Source organism: Melanerpes formicivorus, unplaced genomic scaffold, assembly GCF_026170545.1.
Source record: "Melanerpes formicivorus ecotype bairdi unplaced genomic scaffold, bMelFor1.0.p_v2 SCAF_247, whole genome shotgun sequence".
Classification (NCBI taxonomy): Eukaryota; Metazoa; Chordata; class Aves; order Piciformes; family Picidae; genus Melanerpes; species Melanerpes formicivorus.
Window position 1 is genome coordinate 62,079 of NW_027142599.1, and position 14,785 is coordinate 76,863.

Sequence of the window (14,785 nt, forward strand, 5' to 3'; positions counted from 1 at the left end):
TTTTATTTACTCCAAGAAAGTTTTTGAATCTTAGAACGGCCTCCCCCACTGCCCAGGGTTGGCTCAGGATACTGGGTGGTGACAAGACACACATAAGCAACCACAACATGCATAGGGCCACACCACATCTTCCCACCGGGGAATCTTTTGCTGGTTGCTATCTCCCATTGATAACAGGTCCCACTAGCCAAATTTTCCATTCATACCTGTAGATCCCTTTGCTTACAATTGGCTAGAACAGTCACATGATTTCAGTATAATCACAGACTCACAGAATCACCAAGACTGGAATAGACCTCCAAGATCATCAAGTCCAGCCTATGACCCAGCACCATCACAGCAAGCAGACCATGTCACTGAGCGCCACATCCAGTCTTGCCTTAAACACCTTCAGGGATGGCAACTCCACCACCTCCCTGGTATTCCTCCTAGTGTCTGATTCCACTTTCCACCACTTCCCTGGGCAGTCCATTCCAGTGTCTGATTCCCCTTTCCCCAAGGAAGTGATTCATAACGTCCAACCTAAACCTCCCCGGCACAGCTTCAGGCCATGCCCTCTGATCTTTCAGAATAAACAGAATATTTCATTTCAGAATAAACCAAACCAGGTTGGAAGGGACCTTCAAGATCATCGTGTCCAACCCATCAACCAATCCAACCCACCCAAACAGCTAACCCATGGCACCAAGCACCCCATCAAGTCTCCTCTTGAAAACCTCCAATGATGGCGACTCCAGCACCTCCCCGGGCAGCCCATTCCAATGGGCAATCACTCTCTCTGTATAGAACTTCTTCCTAACATCCAACCTAAACCTCCCCTGGCACAGCCTGAGACTGTGATGTCCTCTTGTTCTGGTACTGGCTGCCTGGGAGAAGAGACCATCATCTGCCTGTCTACAACCTCCCTTCAGGTAGTTGTAGAGAGTGATAAGGTCACCCCTGAGTCTCCTCTTTTCTAGGCTTAGCAATCCCAGCTCCCTCAGTCTTTCCACATAGGGAAAAACATATGACAAAAGAGAATTTGGCATTTCAGCAGAACATTTACTAATAATTAGGCTTTACTAGCCAGACAATAATTATTGTGCCTCTCACTTCACCATTGACAAGCTGCAGGATGGGCCTTTGCTTTTTTCACTGAAGGAAGATTTGGCCATAGCAAGTCACAGTGTCTGTGACAATCAAAAGACTTATTTTCAGAGGACAACGTGCCACAGGCAGATTTTGAAGTCCTCAGTTTTTATTGATAACACTACAATCATTAATAGATATTGCACCCAAAATCCTAGCTTTTGCTTCTAGCTTTTGCTTCTAGTTTTGCTTAATTGCTAGAAGTTTGAAGCAAAACTGTAATCTGAGGAGTTACTAAAAACGGATTTGGACAAGGTCTGTATTTGCATTAATGATTTACAAAGCAGTTTTATTCCTATCACAATATGGAAAGATGTTCCTCTAACCTACCAACAAATCCTGTCTAAAACAAAATAAAATCCCATTAGTGAACTTTCAGGCTTATGCATCTCGTGATGGTAATTCCAGCTTTCATCTTCATTGTGATGGCAGAGGCAAAAGTGGGGTTCAATTTGAAGATAATGATGCTAAAGAAGTGAATCCACAACTTAAGAGATCTGTAAGACTTCTTCCACAGCCACCATCTTTAAGATCTAACCATAGATTCTTTGAGTGAAGAGGACTAATTATTATGAATCATTCAAGGGAATGAAGGTGGGTGGGGTAATAGCTCAGAATGTAGCTCTGCATAGATTTTAGGGCAGGAAGGGGAATATGAGTCCTTGACGCTGCCTTAACTCCTCAGTACCCCCCCATACAGTAGAACTACTTTCTGCAGGTGATAAAGCCCTATCTGCACAGCCCCACCACAGAAATAGTGGCAAACAGCCAGGAGGCCCTCTAGTCCCAGGGCTTCTGTAAGATGTCAGGGCACAGATCTGCAATGTTTTTGCAGTCCAAACATCTGGCTTTTGCAGGGGGAAAACTTCATAGCTTGTACCTCCCTCCTCATCCCCTGAGAACAAAGAGCCCAGTGATGCACATTTCCCCAGGTTCCCTTGCAGAATGAGTAGGCCCAGACCTTCATCAACTATGCTGACACACCAGCCAGGAAATAATCCATAAGAGGGCTGCACTTGGTGCTCAGATATCACAGGGACAAAAGCATTTTAGGTAGCTTCAAAGGTGAAGCAATACTCTTTTCCTTCCCCCTACCTCTCCCTGAAATCTGGATCAAAACTGTGAAGTCTGAATTAAAACTTCAGCAACATTTTGTCATATAAATCATGAGGAAAGAAGTACAAAAGAGGGGTAGAGCATTTTTTCCACAGTGCCTTGCTTTGAAGGGTAAACAGTTCTGGCTCACCATGTTATATATCTTCACACACTGGAGTTGAACAACTCTCCCCACCTGCCCTGAGCCATCCTGGAACCCTGCACACCTTTTGCCTGCCAGGCAAGACTTTTGGTATACCTGAAGTTTGTTATGGTGTACTTAAGTAAGTATCTGAATATTTATGGAAATCTGCCTGCTATATTAAAAGATGAGAACCACAACACTGATGACATCAGAGTGCACTGGTGGGGATGGACCTTTAGAGGTCATCTAGAGACATTCCCAATCAGATCAGGTTGCTCAGGGCACCATCAAGCCTGACCTTGAATGTCTCCAGGGATGGGGCCTCCACGGGCAATCTGTTCTACCATCCTCATAGTAAAGAACTTCTTAATGGCCAATCAAAACTTACCCTTCACTAGTTTAAAACCATTGCCCCTTGTCCTAGTGCTACCTGCCCTTGTAAATTGCCCCTCACCAACTTTCTTGTAGGCCCCCTTCAGGTACTGGATGGCCACTATAAGGTCTCCCCAGAGCCTTCCCTTCTCCACGATGAACAATCCCAGCTCTCTTAGCCTGTCTTCACCAGAGAGGTGCTCAAGCCCTCTGATGATTTTTGTGGTGCTCCTCTGAACACACTCCATCGGGTCCATGTCCAAAATCTCCAGGTGATCTAAATATGCTCATCATACAGTTTTACTGTAATCGCTCTTCTGTTCCTGAACTTCAAATACTTGGGACATTGTATCTAATGGTTCTTAGAAGTCAGGATTCCAGAGGAACAGAAGAGGGCTCACAGGAGGACCAGAGAGCACCCTGAGTTCTGGGGCATCCAACTGCACTGCAGAGAAGAGACAGCAAGCCTATGTGCACAGGTCAGTTTGGTGAGCCTTAAAAAATTAGATACTGCAGCACCACAAATTAGGAAGGAGAGAGGGGAAGAAAGCAAAAAGACAAGAACACAGGCAAAATGTCAAGAACTCACAAAGCCTTTTGCCAGATACTTTCTCTCTCTCCTCTCCTCATTTCTAAAGTATTTGTATTCCACATGCCACATTATCTTACTAAATTCACAGACACTTGCAAAAAGAAGCCTTTGCAAAATTGCATTCAATAATTTTTTTTTCACAACTCTCTCTGTATGAGCATCTAAAAACGACCACAGAATTACCTAGTCAAAGACTGGGAAATAAAAAGCTGAGAAATCAGTTTGGCTTAGTGCTGGAAGTAGAAAATGAGGCAGTAAGGATACCAGAAGCTTGAATAAAAACCAATAGCTAGAACATACCCATGAAAGTGCTGTTACTGATAACAGATGAGGGTTCCAAACATCTGTTTAAATCAAACGTGTCTGAGTTCAGACTTTTGCTTTTCAGTCCACTTCCTTCATTCTGAGTATAAATGGAGTTAATCAATTTGCTATTTGCTGCCTGCATCCCAATAATGCTAACACACTGGTCAAAGGGATCTTCCAGTGGAGGTGAGTATTGATAGCATTCCTTTTTCTTTAAATATCCAGACTCATAGGGGTCCAGGCATGCTGTTCTTTGTTCTTGGTCAGGGTTGCAACCTACAGAAAATGAAAAATTGGTTTTATACACATCTGTGATAGCACAAGATCATATAATGAATTCCCCATCCTACCCCTGACTTACTTGCATTGTAGGCTTCAAAGGCCTCAGAGCCGTATGTGTTTCCTTTTAAGTACACGGTCCCTGAAGTCCCCAGATAGTGGCAGAGGAATGGATCTGCAACACCCTCCAAGTCTGTTTCACTGCTGTTATCTAGATGGCAAATGCCTTAAAAATAAAACTGACATGTCAGTGTATGGTCTTTTCTTAAACTTCATCTTCTAGTTTCCCAAGTAAGTTTTGTTCTTTTAAGAACTTAATCTGTTCCAACAAAATTTCACAGTGTACTTCGAGTTTAACCTTTTGATGAAGATTCTAATTCTAGCAAGTGTTCAGTTAATTAGCCTGACAGAGCATGAGTCACGCTGCTTCATTATACAGTCTCTAGGTTACAGAACAAACTCAATCCCAGGAACCAGATCTAGGGAATTCCTCCCTCTAAAGCACTGGAAGCTAGACTCATGCTCTGTCACAGAGCCACCTTTTGGAGCACTGAGTGCTAATGAGACAGACCCAAGGTGGCAGAATCTGAGGGAATTACGGGCTGCCCTAACAGCTATACTGACTTTCAGCTCAACAGTTCTTGAAAGCTGTGGACATGGTCTGTGGTACTTGCCTCATGAAGAAGCTGCTCCTCCCACTACCCTACAATGCAGAACTATCTCGCCAGCTGCTCCCTTCTCATTTGCCCCAACTCCTGACAGTACCTCAGCCACAATTCCTTCCCAGAGCAACATGCCTTTTCCTACCTAGTCCAGGAATGTTCTGGATTCTCAGGGGCCAGATGTATAAATGCTAAATATGGAAGCTTTTAACTTGCAGTAAGCTTTATTGACTCTGATCCTAATAACTGTTCTAGCAGAGAAGCTCCATCAGTTGTATTATACTGAAGTTACACCAGTATTACCACTCATGCCTACATTCTATTAAAAGCATCCTTTTCATGTCCTAACAGAGGAAGAAATGCTACCCTAATTCCTTTTGGATACTCTTGGTTTAGAAATGTGCCCATCAGCTTAAACTTACCCTTGAAAGTAGAGACAAACTTAATGACTTAAAGCCACAATGCTATTTGAGTGAACAGAACCAAGTCTCTGTTACTATCTTGTTGAAGCAGTAAATTTAACATCCTCTCTTAAACTGCACTGAAGACATTTCTTTAGTGTTATTTCTATTAGTCAGAAAGACAATAGCCAAACTGTGGCTACTCAACCAACAGGGAAAGTCTGCTTAATATTTTACACATACCATTACTGTCTCTCTGCTGCAAAAAATACCCCCCCATGGAAGATGTGAGGAACTGATGATGACTGCCATTTTCAGATGAACCATATCCATCCTGCCTTTCAGCCAGTGTGCCCTGGGATGACAGGTAACTTGGGATGTCAGCAGGCAAATTTGTTTCATCTGTGGGGGTGCAAAACACACACAAAAGGCATCAGCACACCTCAGAATTCGCATTAGAATTTTTTAACTTGTCAGCAAACTGCTGAAGGTAACAAGTAATTCATCCTTCAAACTCTGAGTCAAAGCACACAAATGTTCCTGCAATAATGCAGGAACCATAAACCTTTTCTTTTTCCCTTTCCAAGGTAAACCTTCAGTTTACACACCTGTATTTGTGATGCTGCAATCTTCATTTCTCCTTCTGGTGTGGTAGATGATGACCACCCACACCAAGGAAGTGCCCACCACACAGCAAACCACAGCTATGATCACAATGCCAACTGTGGCCCATCCATCATCATCAAGCGATGGAACATTGTTTTGAGGAGAATCACAGGTGGGAGTAGGAATTACGTTAAGGCGGATGTTGCCCCGTTCCGTTCCAAGTGTATTAGACATTTCACAAGTGTATTTTCCAGCATCTTCCACATCTGTATCCACAATAATTAGTAACTGATTGCCTGCAGCAAAGAAATGCCTTTCTGTTACCACGAGGGAACTGTCATCCTTGGTCCAGTTGAGCCGGGGTGGTGGGCTACCACCAGCGATACACTGCAAGACTGCAGTTTCACCTTTTGTTACAGTTCGATCCAGCAACGGCCGCAAAAATGATGGGGTTTCTGAAAGAAGAAAAAATAAGCCTTATATTTTAAATGACCCTGAAAGAATGAGAACATGTCCTTTTCCTTCACAGCTCAAGAGGAAAAACTAAATTAAATGCATCAGTAAAGCCTAATGAAGCTTACTCTCATTCTCAGAAAAAAAACACACTCAAGGAATTTGAACTCCGAGCCTACTGTTTACTTGTCAATCGATCAGACCTAGATGCTTGAATACCTTAGAAGGTAAAAAGGCCAAATCATAGGTCAAGATTGCAGAGAACTAAAATAAAAAGAGTTAACAAAATGTCAGAAAATTATAAGTTAAAAATCTCCCGTCTCTAAGCAAAACTAGCAGCCCCTTTTTCCATTCTCACATATCAGACATTATGTACACACAGTGAGACACAACTAACTTTCATTGTTTTTGCATCATAATAGCGATGATGTGCTGGAGTAGATATTTTCCATCTACAACAGTTACAGGACAAGGGACAATGGCTTCAAATGAGAGAAGAGCAGATTTAGATTGGATATCAGGAAGAGGTGCTTTACCATGAGGGTGATGGAACACTGGAACAGGTTGCCCAGGGAAGTTGGTTGGGGCCCCATCCCTGGAGATATTCAAAGTGAGGCTCAACAGGGCTCTGGGCAGCCTGATCTAGTTGAGGATGCCTCTGCTTACTGCAGAGGGAGTTGGACTAGGTGACCTTCAGAGGACCCTTCCAACCCAGACCATTCTATGATTCTATACCAGTTTTGCTCTTCGAGGAGATTATGCCATTAAGAATTGCCAGCATCTTACCTAGCACTGTTAAGGTCGCGTTAGCCGAAATGCTGCCGGCAGTGTTTTGGGCTGTGCAGCTATAAACGCCTGTGTCCTCGATCTTCACATCAACAATAAAGAAGACGTCGTCTTCAGGCATGACATGCATGCGCCTCTTGCGTGCTGCAGGAAAATCTGTTCCACCATCTTTCTGCCAAGCAATCTGTGGGACAGGATGCCCAACTGCAGCACATTCCAAACGTGCCATTGCCCCAGCACGGATGGTTAAGTCCATGGGGATCTTTGTAAATGAAGGCAGCACTAAGAGGAAAAAAAAGTTAGTGATACCAAATGAGTAAGTGAAACACACACTTTTAATTTCTTTCACAACATTTTCTTAACATTCTTCTTGGTCTCAAAAATGCTGGTGAAGCATACAACCTAAATTTATCAGCAACCAGCAAAGAGAAAGAGAGGCAGTTGTGAAATGTGAGACTGCCATCAAAACCTCATTTCTGCTAACAGCCTCCTACATGACCTTTCATAATACCTTGAAACAAAATACACCTCTTAACTCCTGTGAAGGAAAGGTTGTTTTTCCATCATTACACAGACTTTGGCAGATTTGCTACAAATTTGGTCTGTTTGGTTTTTTAACTATACTGTGGTTCAATGGAGTGGGGCCAGATGTAAAACCAAATAGTAATCTTGGAAAGAGATAAATCTCAGTCTATTAAGGGATCTTCTACAAGACACAAATAATAACAATAGGGGGGGGGAAAACCCCCACTATGTTTACACATCTTGATTAAATCATTCTACTTTGAGTCTGCGAGCAAAAAGTAACTGACTAAATACTTACTGTTCACTGTAAGCTTGGCTTTGACAGAGTAGGATGAACCAAAATGGTTTGAAATAACGCACTGGTATTTCCCTTCATTACTGAACTCCACATTGCGCAGCCGAAGGATGGTAGTGTACTCCATCACTTCACCCCCCTGTGCCCGGAGGTGGGCGTAATTCTCCATTTCAGCATCTTGCAGTAATTCATTGTCCTTCTTCCATGCAAAAGTCATTGGGGAATCGCTGCTGCTGGCTGCCGAACATACAAAGCTCAAATTGGAGCCTTTGATTGCTGACTGGGTTTCTGGCTGGACAGTGATCTGTGGTTTAGGAAAATCATCTGCACAGAGGGGAGAAAATGCAACACAGAGAAAAAGAAAAAACATGTGAGCCTTAAGGATCTTTTTAGAGTTTGCAAGCCTTGCTTTATGTGTCTGAGCAAAGAGTCAGGTATTTATAAAAAGGATACACAATGCTTTTGTCTTAAATTACTTTAGTCTTAGGGCTATACTCGTGAGTTTATTGTGCCAAGTCATCTCTTACTGAAAAGCAAGCACATTTAAAAGCAGAATGCATGTACATTTTGTTCAACGGCAGCACCAGGGAGGAGAGATCTACCCCTGACATCCACAAGAACTGTTGTGAATGCCAGTCATGAAGCTGGGTCTCTCTAGTTTGGAGAGGAGGTGACTGAGGGATGACCTCGTTGTTCATGTTTATAAATATGTAAAGGGTGAGTGCTAAAAGGATGGAGTCAGGCTTTTCTTGGGGATATCCAATGACAGGACAAGGGACAATGGGTGGAAGTTGAGGCATAGGAAATTCCATCAAAACATGAGGGGAAAAATTTTCACTATGGGGGTGACATAACACTGGAACAGGCTGCCCAGAGGGGTTGTGGAATCTCCCTCTCTGGAAATACTCAAAACCTGCCTGGATGTGTTCCTGTGTGATCTGGTCTAGCTGATCCTGCTCTGGTGGGGGGGTTGGATTAGATGATCTTTCAAGGTCCCTTCCAGCCCGTAACATTCTGTGATTCTGTGATCTTTACAATACCTCAGGCTGCTCTGAGTTTTTCTTTCTTTAAAGTACAGTTGTTCTACTATCAGAAACTGCAAGTTAAGGGGTTTCCCCAAACCCATAAAAAAGTTACTCCTCCAGTGATCCGGGGCTGTTTGTCCACCTTACAAACACAGCTTTGCTAAAGATCCTTTATACAGGGTAACACACAAGGATTTCAAAAGATGCTAGCCTTTACTGTTGGAAAGTTACCTCCAAATTAGCATTTGGTGAATTAGCTGCCTTCTGAACTACTGATTCTGTCAACTGTGCATATATTGAATGCACAAAACAAGCGGGCAAGTGCTTAGTCTCCACAATGCAAAAGCCTTAGTGCAGTCCCAGGTTTCAAGATGTCTTGTAACTCCTGACAAACACACAGGCCCAAACTTCATAGGGAATACAGGAAAAGCCCTGGGCCCCAAATACTTCTTAGTGCAGATCTTACCTGCACTGTGGAGAGTCAGGTTTTACCTAGCAAGCTAGCACCTTTGCCTCCCTACATTTCATTTGTGTAGGAACAACATATCAAGGTCAAAGTGTTATTTCCTTGAAGAACCTCCAGAAGAAGGGGAGGGGGCAAAGTGCAGATAGCCTGAACTATTACAAGAAAGAAATTGAAGTGCTGGAGCATGTCCAATAAAGGGCAACAAAGCTGCTAAAGGGCCTACAGCACAAGTCTTACAAAGAGTGGCTAAGAGAACTGGGGTTGTTGATCCTGAAGAAAAGGAAGCTGAGAGGAGACCACCTCACTCTCTACAACTACCTGAAAGGAGGTTACAGGGAGGCAATGATCAGTGTCTTCTCCCTAGTAACAAGCAATAGGACAAGATAAAATGTCCTCAAGGTGCACCAGGGCAGGTTAAGTTTGGATATTAGGAACCATTTCTTCACTGACAGGGTTGACAAGCATTGGAACAGGCTGCTCAGGGAAGTGGTTGAGCCACCATCCCTGGAAGGATTTAAAAGACATGTAGGTCTGGTGTTGAAGGACATGGCTTAGTGGTGGACTTGTCTTGCATTAGGTTAACAGTTGGACTCAGTGATTTTAAAGGGCTCTTCCAACATAAACACTTCTGTGCTTCTACAACTATGCAATATTAAATAAGGTATTAATCACTTAGATGGTACTCTTCTAGCATCACTATGTCAACTTGAAGTAATTAATGCATGCCAAAAAAGCATCTGTTCTGCTATTCTTCCACTGTTACCTTCAGTGCAGAAATGCCTCATGGTTTGTTTCAACTTGAAAGACACGATCTCAGGAAGCACAACACGCAAAGACTTTGTGTGTTTCTAGTTTCACAGATATGGAATTCCTGCCTAACACATGCTTGTCTTCAACAAATTTAGGGTAAACCCCTCCCATCTCCAAGCTGTTTTCAAAAATGCAATTTGGCAGTACTTTCAGCATTTATACACTCATATAAATTATACATCAGTTTAATCAATTTCAGGCTAGACTTAAAACTCCTCTTAAAAAAATGCTATAAAAGTGGCTATTGTAAACTCCTATGGCAAAGTTGTGTATACTCCAATGATGGCATAATTTAATGATTCAATAAACAGTGAAACATTGATTGTATCAAGACATTCTAGTTACTTCTGCTTGACAATTACTTTACATATTACATGTAACAACTCTGTACATCCCTTTGTGCTAATATGTCTTAAAGTGTTTGCAATTATTAATTAATAATGGCATTCAGCAACTAAACCAAAGATTACAGCCCCCTGTGGTTTAATAAGAGATGTTACCTTTGAATACCTCAATTTAGTTTCTTTCCAGAATAAGCTCCTCATAATAAGGCTGTATACTTCATATACACTCCTTTAGCTATCAAGTAATTTTTATTTCCTGCACTATGTCATCTTCTCCTTTTCAGCAGTAGCTAGATTATAAACTATCAACTCATTGTGTAACAATAATTATATTAAACATTAGATTGCTGATAGGAAGCGCAAAACCAACATTGAAGTACACTATTTTATATTCTGTGCCTGCTTTCCCACTGAAACACAGGATGTCAGGGGCTGGAAGGGACCTCCAGAGATCATCAAGTCCAACCCCCTTGCCCGGAGCAGGTCAAACAGGAATGCATCCAGACAGGTCCTGAAAGTCTCCAGAGGAGACTCCACAACCTTTCTGGGGAGCCTGTTCCAGTGCTCTGTGACCCTTACAGTAAAGAAGTTCCTCCTCATGTTGAGGTGGAACTTCCTATGCTGTAGTTGCCCCCTTGTCCTATCACTGTGCAACTGCGAAGAGGCTGTCCCTCCCTTCCTGACACCCAGCCCTCAGATATGTATAAACACATATTAAATCCCCTCTCAGTCTTCTCTTCTCCAGACTAAAAAGCCTCAGGTGTCAGCCTTCCCAGAGCTCCAGTCCCTTGATGATCAAGTAGATCCCAATCCCTCTTGGAGCTGGGGAGCCCAGAACTGGATGCAATATTCCAGGTGAGGTCTCACTAGAGTAGAGGGGGAGAAGAACCTCCTTCGATCTGCTGGACACGCTCTTCTTAATGCACCCCAGGATCCCATTGGTCTTCTTGGCCATACGCTGTCCCATGGATAACCTGTTTTCCACCAGGACTCCCAGGTCCTTCTCCAAAGGGCTGCTCTCCAGCAGATCATCTCCCAACCTGTACTGATGCAATTTATTCCTTCTCAGATGCAGGACCCTGCACTTTTCTTTGTTAAATCTCATTAGGTTACTCTTTGCCCAGCTTCCCAGTCTGTCTAAGTCTCTGAGTGGCAACACTAAAAATTAAGCAGTTGTATTTGTTATGTGAGCAAAGTTACTAAGACAAATATGGTTACTGTTTTGTCTCCAAGGAATATAAAGTTTGAAGTTTCTTTAGTAAGAAAAATATGTGTAAAACAAAGACAGATAAAAATGTAGTTAGCTTTTAATTTCAAAGTTCCCACAACATATCAGACTACTGAAACACACATCTTTTCTCTGAATGCTTACCTTTGCTACAAATGGAGAACATCATATATAGGTGATAATGAATGCTACTGCATACATACAGAGGTATTTCATTTTTAAGGTGGATGCTATCACCTCAAATTCTTGAGTCTTAAGATTACAAATATTTTACTAGCATTTACTCTCTGATGCATTGAAATACAAAGCATCAGCAGCATAACTATAGGAAACAGATATTTTAAAAGAGAGTTTACATACAGGTAATAACTTCCATGGTTCAAATAATTTTTGAAGTGGACAACAAAGACATATAAAAAAAGGCCAGAGCTGAGGTCACCATGGCTATTTCATCTTCAAATTTCTCAGCTCTGCAATAAGCTCAAGGGACATAAAGTATGAAAATGATTCATAAAACAATCAAAACCAAAAACTGCATCCTACATTTGCCAAAATACATCTCACTGAAAAATGATAGTTACCTAAACAATGTCCATCTTTTATATTCAGAGGCACATTTACCACCACAGACTATTGAGCTTTCTCTTGTGTGCTGTGCTAGGTACTATGCAAGCACAATCTACATGAAATAGAAGTCAGACAACCGTTACCCTCCATGCTGTACAAAGCCACAAGCTTTAAGCATCTACATCACAGTTTAGGAACAGAAAAGGAAATGTTAGCAAATACTAACTCCTTTTTATTTTGTTAAGAGTAATAAACACATTTCAAAGAAACAATAACAAAAATCAAAGCACTCAACAAGATCTGTTCAAGGGAATGCGGAACAAAGACTATACTCACCACAAACAAACCCATCCAGGCTGACAGCAAAAATACTTCTCCCTTTTAACAGCTGAGGATGGGCACAACTGGCATTTACGAAGTTCTGAAAGTTGTTCTCTGACATCCACTGTGGCAGCCACTTCAGCTGGCAGTCACATAAGAGACTCGAAGTGTTTAAGTGCCTAAGACAAAAGAGTTATGTTCAAAGCCTGTTTGGTTGTAGTTTTTCTTCTGTTTGTAATATAGATCAACACGAGCATGTCAGTAACAAATCCGAATTTGTAGGTTAAATACATATATCACAAGAGAAAGAATCTAATATTACTTAGCTCAGATGTGGTGACACATTGTTGTGACTCCTACACTCTACAAAGCAGAGACGTTATCCTGAACACTCAGCTTCTGTTATGAGTCCAAGCTTTTAGGCATGCTCATAGTGTTTTGGGTAAAAAACTATGATCAGAAAAGAGGTACTCTAAAAGCTAACATCAAAGTTCAGAGACAATTTCATTCCTTCATTTCCATTCCAGTCAGAATTTATCTTGAGGAAGACATTTAAAAAGGGGTTTGGGGAGATGAAAAATAATCAAGTGCTGAAATAACAAATGCAGACCTGATTATCAGCTTACCTAACTTATGTGAATAGCTACATTCACAGAGGGGGAAAAACAAAAAAACACCCAAACAACAAAGCAAAGGGATTTTCTATGAAGCATCTAGAATTAGAAGCTGAAGTAAGAAGAGTTCTCAGTTTGGCCAAAAACTCAGAAACTCAGAAATTGCCCTTGAAAATTGCATTAAAAAACCAGAGTCAGTAATGAAATTCCCCCTCAAATCCTACCTGTTCCTGGTGGTAAAAATACTTTATGGGTTTAGGGACAGAAACAGCTTTAAAGGTAAGTGAAGATATACCAGCTCTTGATTTTTTTTCTCAAAGAAAATGAAGAGTGTCTCTGTGCTCTTTTTTCCACACTAAAACTGCATGGATAAAAGCTAGGGATGTCAGCTCACCAGTTCATATTGAGATGAAATAGATCATCTTTCACTGAAGTTCTAGGGGCATTCTTGTTACTCTTAGGAGGCAGAGAAACCACAGCATTTTTTTGTTATCCTGATGCAATGAGTATCTGTCCTGTTATTTTCAAAGGGCTTCAGAATAAAATTACTCGATGGGAATTTATACTAAATAATCTTACTTCTGGGAAAGCTCTTTTTACCATCTCTCTACATCTTCCTCAAACATACTGAGTGTCTACAAAGTGTTTCAATGAAAAAAAATATCTTGAATTATTATTTCATTTAAGTGTTCAGAGTTTGATATCTTGTAGCTCCTGGAGCAGTTGAGCCTCTCATTCCATCACAATTGGGCACTCTTAAAATCATCTTTATCAATCCCTAACAGTCAGCACTGTACTCCTACTGCTTCTGTTGTGCCAGGATCCAGCAATTGCTCTGCAGATGGCTGAGTGAGTTCAGCAAACTAATCAAGCAATACAACCAGATCCAGCTCAAGGAAGAGAAGAGGCAGAAAATCCTTGATTAGGGCTAGAAGCATGGTTGTTGCTTTTTAGAGCAGCTGCTGCTACACCAGAATATGGGTAACACCAAACTGAACTTTGAATGCATGAAATATTGTCTAGGTGTAAGAAATGTTTTACAGTGCAAATAATCATACGGTGGAACAAGCTCCCCAGAGACATGTTGGTGTCCTCAGCATGGAAATTGTCAAGACACAATTGGGCAGGGTGCTAGAAAATCTCATCTAGGCTCTCTCTTCCATGACAGTTTGGACCAGATGACTGTTAGAGGTCTCTTCTAATCTGAGCTGTCCTATGATTCTCTGAAATACACAAAGCTACTCACTGCTTTCTCTCTGACACCCAATGTGTTGTAATAATACCAGATGAAGTAGACAGCCAGCTGCTAGGGTGATATTTCAAAGGAGACTGGAGAACAACAAATGAAAAGCACCAAACAATACTCTGGCAGTTTCTATTCATAATGAGAGCAGCTTCTTTTAGTTATTCTTTAGTTTGTTGACAGATTACCCACAGAGCAGCTCAGGATAACGTGTGACTAGAAAAGATTCATAGGAGTAGAGCAGACATTGCAAGAGGAAAAATCAGCTGTGCTCAAAACACAGGGAACAGTGGCAGTGTTTTTCTGCACTGATCAACAGAAAAAGAGGGTGTGAGTTGAAAAAAAAAACCCACTAGAGAAATACATTCATCCCAGTGACCGCTTTGTGACTTCTCTGAAGATCTGCCCCTTTGCTACTACTACAGGACAGATAGAAGGACTCAATTACAAGCACTGACAACCAGGTCTTTACAGAAGAATTACAGCAGTGTATTTCACTGGTCCAATAAGCTTTACCTCAGT

At 41.7% G+C, this 14,785-nt stretch overlaps 1 protein-coding gene across 1 annotated transcript in view; it reads right to left on the minus strand.

Annotated features, from left to right (window-relative positions):
- Positions 1-14,785, minus strand: part of LRIG3 (leucine rich repeats and immunoglobulin like domains 3) — a 51,298-nt gene that overhangs the window by 2,344 nt on the left and 34,169 nt on the right. Inside the window, exons 12-18 of the mRNA XM_068169943.1 lie at positions 12,422-12,585; positions 7,649-7,969; positions 6,826-7,107; positions 5,589-6,041; positions 5,224-5,382; positions 4,000-4,143; positions 3,633-3,914 (exon numbers count right to left, since the gene is read on the minus strand). Coding sequence (XP_068026044.1) covers positions 3,633-3,914; positions 4,000-4,143; positions 5,224-5,382; positions 5,589-6,041; positions 6,826-7,107; positions 7,649-7,969; positions 12,422-12,585 — 1,805 coding nt within the window. The remainder of the gene's footprint in view (positions 1-3,632; positions 3,915-3,999; positions 4,144-5,223; positions 5,383-5,588; positions 6,042-6,825; positions 7,108-7,648; positions 7,970-12,421; positions 12,586-14,785) is intronic.